The 12,172-nt window shown below is 41.0% G+C and overlaps 1 protein-coding gene across 19 annotated transcripts in view; it reads left to right on the top strand.

The window, feature by feature from the left end:
- FOXP1 (forkhead box P1) overlaps window positions 1–12,172 on the top strand; it is a 549,153-nt gene that overhangs the window by 480,820 nt on the left and 56,161 nt on the right. For all 19 annotated transcript variants that reach the window (XR_013834841.1, XM_079961999.1, XM_079962007.1 and 16 more), the window contains one exon: window positions 5,439–5,543. Coding sequence is in view for 18 of the 19 variants with exons in the window: in XM_079961999.1 (XP_079818125.1) it covers window positions 5,439–5,543 (105 nt within the window). In the remaining variant the exon portion in view is untranslated. The remainder of the gene's footprint in view (window positions 1–5,438; window positions 5,544–12,172) is intronic.

The raw sequence follows: 12,172 nt of genomic DNA on the forward strand, positions 1-12,172 counted from the left end.
GTGAAAGTTGCCCCTGTGTCTCAACCAGTTTATTGATTTTAAAATAGATTTATTTCACCAACAACAGGCGTATACCACCTGCCAAATTATTCTCAGATTGCAGCTCTGAATAGTGACCCACCTAACAGATAGTAATTGGAGCAGATGAGATCCCGTCCAAGTCTTGTTTGGGCCTGGAACCAAAGTTACTCTTCAGTGTATAGAATACAGGAAGCTATTTGTCTGACCTTTTCCGCTACATCCCAGAGATGGGAAGGTGTTTTCCAGTTATTAAGAGTGAATATGATGATCTGGCTCAAACAGCACGCCTGTTCTTTCGGCCAGTGTGAATCATGAATCCGTACTGTAATTTCACATACAGTTCTCTGTTCATTTAGACTTCTTCTACAGTTGCAATATTTTACTTTTTCTAGAGCCTCTTTAAAATCCCTGTTTGTGTGGGCATCTTGTTTCTGGTGTGCCTGTTTAAAGGAAGGCCTTGTCTGAGTGGGTGCAGGTCGCCAATATGAAACAATCAACTTCTTAAGGGAGGGGGGGAGAGAAGGGAAAAAATTGTTTCACGCTTTTTGCAGCGACATGCATGTTACATTTATTCCCATATATGCCATAAAGGTATAAAGAAAACAGTCATATTTTCAAGCACATAAGTCACATGCCAAAGAACTACAGCCACTCACGGCTTCCTGGCAAATATTAATCACAGCTCACCTTGTCTTGAAACATGCATCTGCCCTTCTCACTTGATGTTCATTAGGAGTCACGTAGCGTGCATAAAGCACCGAGGAACCAAAATATGGCACTGCCCCAGTATATTGATAATTTACTAGGTTGTTTCTTCAAATAAAGTGAAAAGAATTTTTCCCCCTGTGCGTTTTTCACATAATGTGATTTAGAGTGGATTAGAGCATGCATAGAGCACCCATTGGCTGGCCAATGGAGAAAACACCACCATTTCTCCATTGCTGCGCAGTGTAGGGGGCAGCAATCTTGGCTGCATCTGGATTGCAGAGGAGATTGCAGTGTGGGGTCAGTGATCTTGGCTTTAGGTTCCCATTTAACTACACATCCTGTTACTGGCAGCTCTCTTGATTTTACCCAAGGACTTCTGAGAACTGCTGTTGGTACTACTTCAGTTCTGCCTCTCTCTGTCCCTTATTTTCCCCAAGTAATAGCACAAAAAAGGTTTTGTTTTTATTTTTCACATGGAATTTAATTGTGAGTATGGGGGGAGAATAACACCGTCAGCACATGATGGCAATAGTTCAAGAAACATGAAGCATAGTCCGGCATGATTGTTTTCAGTTCTGAATTACAAACCTTTTTGGATAGTACAGGGGAACGGGTCTTACTGATTTTCCCAATTTTTTGGTGCATATTTATATAGAGAGTGGGGTTTTTGTTACTACAGCTATATCTTGGGCATGCAAATTATGTTATTTTCCAAATATAAAATGAAAATGAAGATTTTTTAGGATTCTGCAAAAGCCACCAGATTACATATTAGAAAGCAGTGTTCATGATTCATAACATGAACACAGCTGTGCAGAATTCTATATACACTCACATATAGGGCTCAGGGGATGTTTTCATAAAAATGGTGAGCGCTATTAGTCTTTATTAGATATATTTAAAAAAACAGATTAGGAACTAGATATGTGGTTTGCACTGGCATTTACAAGTTGGCAACTATAGAACACATGGATATTTTGTCCTTTCCTTGTTGTATTTGTGTGGCTTTTGTGCTTGTGCTTTAAAATGTTTGCAAAGTCTGCCAGGTACTGAAACAAAAAACACAGACATAGTTACACTAAATTTTGCTAAATTAGAAACGAAAGGTTCTAATCTTCACCTTGTGACTGTGCTGGAGGATGCTGGGAAGAGTGTTCTAGCCTGGTGAGGAGCCTCAGCTAATTTACATTACAGTCAAAGTTTATTATGGCATCCAAATCCAGAAACCACACAAAACAGTTTGCTGTTATTCTTATCTATTGAAAGTACAGAGGTTGTTGCCATCTCTACTAACCAATATAGTGGGCATGGATATGATTTGCATCGATTGATCAATGGCTATCCTTCCAAGGGGCTCAGGGTGGCATATGTTACCCATCGCTCCCTCCACATTTATCCTCATAACACTGTGAAGCAGTTTAAGCTGAATGATTGTGAATGGCCCAACACTGCCCAGTTAGCTTCCTGGCAGAGTGACGATTTGAATACCCCTCTCCCTGGTCCAAGTCTGGTGTTCCTTCCAAAACAAGACACTGGCTCTGTTAGAAGGCATCTCCAATACCTCAAAGCTAACAAAGCACGCAAGATAATCCCCAAACCTCCCAGGAACTAAACTCAAGTACACATAATTGACACAACAGCACATTCTTCCTGCCTCTCTTCCCCTCCTTCCTCTATCTCTAATGCGTCAGATGGTAGACTGTATACCCTTTGGGGCATAGACCTTTGGGGCATAGACCTGTCCTCTTGAACTTCATGCAGTGCCATTGCACATTTGTGGAGCTATATAAATAAAATAACAGCAGCAGCATGAATGTTCTGTATTTTGACATTCTGACCTGCTGTGGGTTTTGTGTATGCAATGGGAGGATTAAAATGTGCATGAGGGTACACTGTAAAACTATGTGATAGCTCAAACCTACAACAGTCTGTGTCTTATATTTAGGTAGATCACACCAGAATCTGTTGTAGCCCAAGAATCACATGTTGCAGCAACATTTTCCCAACCAATTTTTCTTCTCCACTATTTCAGTGATGGACTTCCAGTTGCTTGAATTTAATTGCTGATGGAAATTAATGTACATTGCGGCAAATGATTCTTGTACTGCTATGCAAACTACAAATTAAATTGATTTCCAACTTGGAGATTAACCTATGCACTTGAAAAGTAATAGGTGTAGCATCTTTTTACCTATTTCCAGTGATGGAAAAATTAGGGTAACCGGCATAGAGAAATTTTCAGTTCCATTGAGAAGTTTTCTGATGCCCTAGACCAGACATGTCCAGCGCGTGGATCGTGTAAAGGATTCTGATAGAGCATGATCAAGGCCTCAGGGTGCTTCTGCCCGCTGGCATCTCCCATGGCCACCGGGCACCCTCAGCACATGCTCGGCCACAGCCAGAACAACTCTACAGGAACTTTCCCCGCCTTTCCAGCTCTAGCCTAGCTGCGTTTACTCAAAAGTAAGCCACTGTCCCCCCTTCCCCACGGAGGGGGCTGGTGGGTGGGTTAATAATTTGTTATAATAATAATAATAATAATAATAATAATAATAATAATACAGTGGTGCCTCGCAAGACAAAAAGAATCCGTTCCGCGAGTCTCTTCGTCTTGCGGTTTTTTTGTCTTGCGAAGCAACCTGATTAGCGCTATTAGCGGCTTAGCGGATATTAGCGGCAAAGCGGCTTAGAAAAAGGGGGGGGAGCGAAAAAAATTGCAAGACTCGCAAGACGTTTTCGTCTTGCGAAGCAAGCCCATTGGGAAATTCGTCTTGCGAAGCGCCTCGAAAAACGGAAAACCCTTTCGTCTAGCGGGTTTTTCGTCTTGCGAGGCGTTCGTCTTGCGGGGCACCACTGTAATATAATACCCTGCCCACCTGGCTGGGTATCCCCAGCCAAATATAATATTAGAAGTGACTCCAGATGTGGTTCATCTCTACTCCCATCAGCCCCAGCCACCATGGCCAATGGTCAAGGATGACAGGAACAACAACACCTAGAAGGACCACAGGTTCCCCATCCCTGCCCTATACGGTCCCTCACATGCTTTTAGGTCAGCTGGAGAGGCTGTGCTCATGGCCCCACCTTCACAAGATCCTTAGGAGGCAGTGACAAGAAACAGGACATTTACCATAGTGGAGAAATGTGATTGGTCCCCCACAGTGAGTAGTTTTAAGAAATAAGTAAATACATTTTTTTGTAAAAATCAACAAGCATTTGGGTGAAGAGCTTTTAAGTTTCTATTTTGCTGATCAGCTACTCTGTTGGTTGCTCTGTAGCTTATGGAACTTTATTGGCGATTTTATAGTGGTTTTGTTTTGTTTGTGTGTATCATACATGTTGGTTTTTGTATGCTGCTTTGGGTTCTTTATATTGGAGGAAATGTGTGATATATGTCTAAGTAATAATGAAAACCCTTATAATTCAGCCAGTAAAAATATCATATTGCTCATTCTGTTGTTTGCCAAAAGCAACTATGAAGTAAGATTTTACACTGATTTGTAACATATTCATATCTGTTGAATATGACAGGGAGGGAATTGGGGGTTCCAACCCCTACTTGTAGTTAATGCCTGATAGAGACACATGCATGTCTATTATTATTTTAACATTTTTTTTTTCTTTTGAGCTTGCAGCTGGCAAAGACAGTCAGCTGAACACACACACACAAAACAATTTGGGAGAAGAAATGAATGTGGACAAAAAAGTGCATCCTTCAAGATAACTGACATTTCTTCTTTTAAAAAGTCATTTAAGGTTATGGAAATTGTCAGGAAAAAATAATTTCCTTTGCTTAAGAGGTTTTCATGCAGAAGTTGAGTAAAGATATTTCAGAACATGGTTCATCAGTTAATGCAACAGATACATTTCCCTGAGCACCACATGGCCTGGATCAAAGCATCTCATGACTTGGAGCAGTGTGGCCAAATCATTATGTATTGATTGGAATCCTGCTAGAGTTTTAACTCTTCGATGTTTGAAAAGGTGCTTCCCACCCCAACCACCTTTTTATAAGCTCTGTCTTGGTGGCCTAGGTAGCAGTGCTGCTGTTAATGGCACCCTTCTATCCCAGTGAAATGACAGAATTCCCTTTTTGCTACGTTTCTTGTTAAAATGAATTGTATAGTTGGGAAACATTCACTTTTTGCTAAGAAATATGAACAGAACTGCAAAGAAGGTATCAAGAGGAGGGGATCATGCAGGTCTGTTGTGATAGGGTTAAAGATGCCGTAACACAGATATGTGTGCTTTTCTTTCTTTTTGTCTTACACAGTATTTTGGAGCACCTATAACTTACCTCAAAGTTACTTAAGATGCTAGATATAAACTGCAAGGGTATTTAGTCTTCCATATGCTGTAAATATGCAATTTTCAAACACTTTTTGTATCTAAGACATAAAGCTACACTGTCAGATGTTCCCAGCATTCACTTCCTATGTTTATTTCAGTTCTTAACAAAACTTCTAATTAATTAATCAATCAATCAGACACACATAACCTGTTTGTTACAATCCCAACACATTTGCGACTGTTCTGTTGTAAAGCTCAAAGGAGGGCTTCCTTGAAACAAAATGGAATTGTGCGTTCCTGAATATTTCATTTTTTAATGTGTTTATACTTACATATTTTGCTTTCAACGCTGCAGCAAGTTAAAGTCATTCAAAGCACCACCTTAATAATGGTTTCCTGCTTTTTTCCTTCCCCATCAGTTTATCCCACGAAGAACACTCTCATAGCCATCCGCTTTATGGGCACGGAGTATGCAAATGGCCAGGCTGTGAAGCAGTATGTGAAGATTTCCAGTCATTTCTAAAGTAAGAATATTTTATTTATTTTTTGGCATTTCATATATTTCATTAAGCATGAATCTACCTTCGGATGAGCTGAAAACATCTCCTGCTGTCGGTGGCTTCCTGTCAAAGGTGTCTGTTGTAAATACACATGATGTGCAAGTCATGTTGTCCTCAGTAAAGCCTGGGCAGAAGGACATTTCAGGGTGACTGCCAAAGGACCTCCCTCAACCAGCACAGTCTGAGATCAACAGATTACTGGGTTCAGCTCTGCTGCATGTGCAGATCGCATCCAGTAGTGTTTGGATTTTTACGACAGTCCTCTGTCATTCTTGTATACCGTATTTTTCGGCCCATAGGGCACACCTAGTTTTTTTTGGGGGGGGGAACTGGCCAGGCTTCGGGGTGCAGGCAGCTCCCCTTCATTTCCCCTTCATTTTTGGAGGGGGAAAAGTGCGTCCTATAGGGCGAAAAATACGGTATATTTTCACCAAACCTTAGATCCAACACAGAAGCAACGGAGTCTATCCTCCTTATTTAATTGATTTTGTAACTGCTTTTATTGAATACAGACTGGCAAAACTACATGCATTGTTAATTGTGTCACATAAGTATCTAATAAGCAAAGTCAACACTACTTAAATTCTAATTATATTAATTATATATATATAATTATATAATTTTAATTATATTAATTGAGCCCCTGTAGTTTGACACAGACTTCTCCTCACTACCAAAAAAACAAAAACAAAAGTGTTAAATGCGGTATAAAAGTTACCTTACTGACAAGTTGGTACGGTACCTGCAGGCATTCCATTTTTGTAAATTGTAGTCTGTTTTTTGTATTTACCACTGTCATTTTGGAAACTACCACTGACAAAGATGTTCTTTCTAACTTCCACATTTCACATGTTGCCCGTTTATACAACTGTCCGCTTTTCTGCACATCTTCCAGCCTCCAGCTGGCCCCAGAGCTTCAATTCTAGTTGTGGATATTTTTGGATACAGTATTTTTGGTCTGGATTGGAGAGAGAGCAGCAGAGAGGGTATTTACAGAGTGTTTAGAGGATGCTCCCCACTTAACGCGGTTGTCGCTTATGCGCTTGGGGGCCTGGTACCTAACCCCCTGCCTAAGTGGGGGGATGCCTGTAGTCAGTTCTATGCCATATTGTCTGTGATCCTCATAGCCTTTCATAACTTAACTCCGTTAACATTGCTTATGCAATAATTTCAAGGGCACAAAGCATTTTTCAAAAGGGGCAAATCTTTTATAATGCCCTCAATTCTCCTAGATAAGAAAAGAAATTGAGAGTCTTGTTTTTGTTTTCTACATTCTGAGAAATGAATATAATAAAGGCTGGAAAAGAAAAGAAAAAAACAAGGGTGGTTTTTTACACACAGACACACACACACACACACACCTGTAATCATTTTGTAGTGTTTGTTCTTAAGGTAAGGAACACTACAAGGATAAAGATTTTAAAGATATATTCTGTTCAAATAACAATCCTAGTTGTCTTTCACTCACAGCTAACAGGAGGATGCTTATCAGTATCAGCAGATACATAAGCTATTGTACACATTCATTTCCCTGTTTCTTTTCAAAATAAGTTGCAGTTTTACACAAGGGTTTTCTGTGTTTTCTCTTCCCTCCACCCCTTGAGGCAGTCAGCCACTGGTTGTCATGCAATTGTACCATCAGTTAGAGCTAACTGCTACCAGCAGGTGATTCTGCTAAATCTAATGAAACCAACACACCCTGCATTGCCTCGAATACAGAAAAACAAAAACAAGTCCACTTTTACTGCTGTGACAGAATGGTCTCATTCTCTGCAGCAAGAAAACAAAAATGCAGGCAGATTTTGTATGCTCTGCCTCAAATATCTAATGCTGTATAATATGGGAGGCAGTAGCAGGGCCACTGGGCTTCTTTTTTTCTTTTATAGATAAATGCCATTCTTGGGCACACAGGCAGTTCTTTGAAATTAAAGTACACGAGGGCTGATGAGGTGTGCACCTTCGTGGCACCCATGTAGTAATTTGATATGCAATAAGCACTCCCAATAGTCACTGCATAATTCCAACTAGGAGTAGTAGGGTAAACACAATCAGTTTGGGATCCGTGCAATCTAGATGCTTTAGAGCAGGGGTCAGCAAACTTTTTCAGCAGGGGGCCAGTCCACTGTCCCTCAGACCTTGGGGGGCAGCGGACTATTTTTTTTTGGGGGGGGGGGGAGATGAACAAATTCCTATGCCTCACAAATAACCCAGAGATGCATTTTAAATAAAAGGACACATTCTACTCATTTAAAAACCCACTGATTCCCAAACCATCCGCGGGCCGGATTTAGAAGGCAATTGAGCCGGATCTGGCCCCCGGGCCTTAGTTTGCCTACCCATGCTTTAGAGCAGGGCTCTAAAAGAGGGCGGTCCAGCGTGCAGCCTCATGTGTCCCTCAAGGCCTTTTTTGGTGGCCCTCAGCAACTTTTGACATTCCCCTGCCACCAGGTTATAAGCGAGGTGTTGGGTTTGGAGAAGGAGGTGTGAGGGCTCTTGACAGCATCCTAGAGTCCTCCAGCCTACTTCTCAAACCCCAGTGCCTCACTTAGCTGGCTTTAGGAAGGCAGCACACGGGCTGGGGAGGGGGTGTCTAATTTTGGGCTTGCTGCCCTCCTATACAGCAAGGCAGTGAGCAGCCCACAGGTTCCACGTCAAAGTACTCTTGCAATACTCCCCTTCTCTAGAACAACCTTCATCAATGTGATACCCCTTGCGGTGTTTGGGGCTATCACTCTCATCAGCCACAGGGGCTAATAATCAGGGTAGTGGGAGTTGTAGTCCAAAACATCTAGAAAAAACCAGATTAGGGAAAGCTGCTCTAGAAAGTGCATGGCTGAATCTACTGTTAGTTTAGGATATCCCAGTAAAATGGATTCATTTTACTAGGGAAACCCACCCTCCCGGGCGGATGAGGGAAGGATTCCAAACCCAAGATCCATTGCAGTGACTGCAGATTCAGCAGATTTCTTGCTAAATCCAGCAGATTCCCAGCATAGCTCCCTCATCTGGGTTTAGCTGGGGCTCAGATGGTTGAGCTGAGACAGATGGATCTTATGCTGGCATAAACCACAAAAGAGTGGATGTTCTGGAGGCCGTGAGGGATGTGTCTGAGCAGGGGAACTTCCTTTGGTTCATAACTCAATTCAGCTTGGTCACATGACTTGGCAACTCAGCAGAACATAAGCCAGACTCTGTTTTAGAGTCTTGTTTTCCCTTTGCTAGGCTTAGGTATAGATCTACTCCCAAGCAAAGTATGGAACAGGGGTGATTTGTGCTGGCTTAATTTAAACTAAATTGCTCCTTAGAACCCTATGTGGGTCACTGCCATATGGGAATACTATGCAGGAGGTTCTTGAGTACCTTAAAAAAAATTGTAGTAGTTTAGTTAGGTTTTCATTATTTCCAAACTCTACACTGGTATTTTCTCGAAAACACATAGCTTGCCTGTTTTGGGAACGTTGTAGTGTTCACAGTTCCAGCACAATGCTGAACCATGATTTGCTGTTATATCTGAACCCTACAGCAGCTTTCCAGAACTGGTTTTTAAGGACTGCCAAAGGGAAGCTATTAAACCATGGTTTGACATTGGTTTCCAAATCATAGCTTGCACCAAGGCTATTATGACACTGTTATGTTTAAATTCACATACCATTTACAAACCACATGTCTGAATTAAGGGGGAGGGGCAGTTGAAAGTGAAACAGAGGGCAACATAATGTAACGCCTTTCTGGTTGCTGTTGGGTTGCTGACTTTGTTTTCCAGTTGTATGCCTTTCCTGCAAAGCACAGATGGGCAGGCTTTCGTGGTAAAATTTTGCTCCAGGGTACTCCCATTATGGTAGGGAAGTGGGTGGTGCTGTGGGTTAAACCACAGAGCCTAGGACTTGCTGATCAGAAGGTCGGTGGTGGCTCCTGTTGCTCGGTCCCTGCTGCTGCCAACCTAGCAGTTCGAAAGCACGTCAAAGTGCAAGTAGATAAATAGGTACCGCTCCGGCGGGAAGCTAAACGGTGTTTCCGTGCGCTGCTCTGGTTCGCCAGAAGAGGCTTAGTCATGCTGGCCACATGACCCGGAAGCTGTCTGCGGGCAAATGCCAGCTCCCTTGGCCAGTAAAGCGAGATGAGCGCCGCAACCCCAGACTGGACCTAATGGTCAGGGGTCCCTTTACCTTACTCCATTATGGAGCCTAGAGAACACCCATAGGAGAATGTGATATAGCAGTGTGTGCTTGCTGAGAGTTCTTCCCAGGAGAATGCAGAGAAGAAGCATGTGAACAGTATGCACATTTATTATGGGGAAAGGGGGACAAAATGTTTTTGTTGTTGGAAGTTTCCCTCCTTGGGAAGGAAGATGTAATTAGATGGGCAACTAACTTTGGGAAACCTTTGTTTCTACCCTGTAGTGACTATATGCCCATTTAACTTTAAGGGAAAACTTTTTTCATGATATTGGCAAACACCGTTTCAACATATTTTCAGTAGGGACTACCAAAAATGGTAATTCAAACCCCCAGTGGGGTTTTATCCAATATTATTTACATCTCTCTCTCTCTCTCTCTTCCTCTAAATCAAATTATTATTTTGCAAGAGTAAATAACTTTTGACACAGTAACCTGCATAGTATTCATGTGCATGTGTGTGCGCTTTGTGATTTTGGAGTGCTTGTAGGAGCAGTAGTAACACATCAGAATATATATTTAAAACAGAGATTTTTGTCATTTGTAAATGGAGGCTTGCTGGTAATCTGCATCATGTGAATTTTAGTTTTAATAAAACTGAGGAGGGCTTGTGTGAGAGAAACTCTCGGCACACTCTGCAATGTTTTCACAAGTGTTTTTATCATGGCAACATCTTGTTTACTTTAGTTGCTTGCCTAAAACTACTTGGAACATGTTAAGAAAACATTTCAGGAAAGCTTCTAAAAGAGGCTTTTGTTTAGCAGCCACTGTGAGGCTGCTCAGCTCACAAAGGTGTTAACTTTCAACCCCTTAAGCACTTCCACATGAAATTCCAGCAACTATGCTTGTGGTTTTTGGGAAGAAAAAGTGCACATTAAAGAGATCAGGTATATGCTAATACACGTTGAAGGAAAGCCGGAAATCATAAATTGTTTCAAATGCATTAATTGCTATTATTTGCGTGTCAGAAAGTTTTAGAGCTGAAGTTACCTCCAGAGTTAACAAAACAAGAGACTTCTGGTAAAATTGGTGCAGTGTTAGAAGAGGCGTGTGTAGGGGGAGGAAAGCCTACATATATCGAAGCCTGTATATATACCAAGGATATGTATGGTCTTAAAATTTAAACACATGGCCCTGGCAGTTCACTTCTTCAAACATACATAAAATAGGTGGCTGGCTAAAGGTTTTCCATGCTGTTAATCTCCTGTAAGTGACCTAAAAGGATGACAAAAATGTATGAAATCTGTTCTGTGTGAAATATATCTTGCCTATTAACAGATCTAAAAACACAAACACACAAAAACAGTTCATTTTATTCCTCAGATTGTCAAACGTGCAGAGTGGAGTTCAGATTTGAATGCCACAGGTTTTTACAGCGTGCTTATTAACCTCACTGACATTGTACGGAAGTTCAAGACCTTTCCAATAGTTGCATCACTTAAAAAGGTCAGAGTGGCCTAAATACCACACTGCCCTCTAGTGATGTATATAATATTAGAAGTGAAAGTTTTAGCGAAGTGGCCCAAAGATATTATCACAACTATCATTACTTTGTATCGTTTTAATATGGAGATAAGAGTTACTTGGTAATCCTCTTTTACTTCGTTTGGTCAGCTTTCCAAGTGGACAGATAGCTATGAAATGGGCATCTCTCTCCTTACATTGAGGATATTTGTTGTGTGCTGTGTACTGTGCTGGAACAAAACCTCTTGTCTTTCATAACCACATATGGGAGTTTTAGGTGCTTAGTTTATGTTTCCCACTTTTAATTTCCGGTATCTAATCAGAAAGCATTACTTAAGAGACAGGGATCATCTTTGTTTCATACTTTTTATTGACACCATCTCCCACATTATTGCTATGTCTAAATGGTAAAATTTATTATTAGCAATAGTGTCACAAAAGTCTGAGACAGCGATTTTCCTTTCAATAAAAGTAGTTAAAAACCTTTTAGAAAATCCATAATTTTGATTGCTGGTACTTCATAAATGTATAACTGGTACTTTTTAGCTGTCTCTTTAGGGAAAAATGAGTTTTATCACCTGCAGTACCTGGGTTAATGAAATTGTATGTTGGAATTTAGCCAGAATGAAAGATGAGATCATTCCGTGGTACTGGTATTAGCAACAGGTCTCATATAAAGCTTTGACGCTTAAGGCAAGTATAAGTACAACTGTGTGCATATGTGATTATTTGTCATTTTCAAAGTTCCTGTACTTTTGAAAGAAAATGAAAACATTACCGTAAAGGTCCCATGGTCTGAAAAGCTTTAGCAAAGCAGAAAAGAAATCTACACATGTTCATTAAAAAATAAATTTGCTTGCTTTAAATTTGAGCCTCAGTTTCCTGCTCAGCCCGTTACAAAAATACAACTCGCAGTTCAAATTTTAAAGAAGTGTTGCCTTTCCCCTTCCCATG

This window comes from Podarcis cretensis (assembly GCF_951804945.1).
Source record: "Podarcis cretensis genome assembly, chromosome: 2".
NCBI lineage: Eukaryota > Metazoa > Chordata > Lepidosauria > Squamata > Lacertidae > Podarcis > Podarcis cretensis.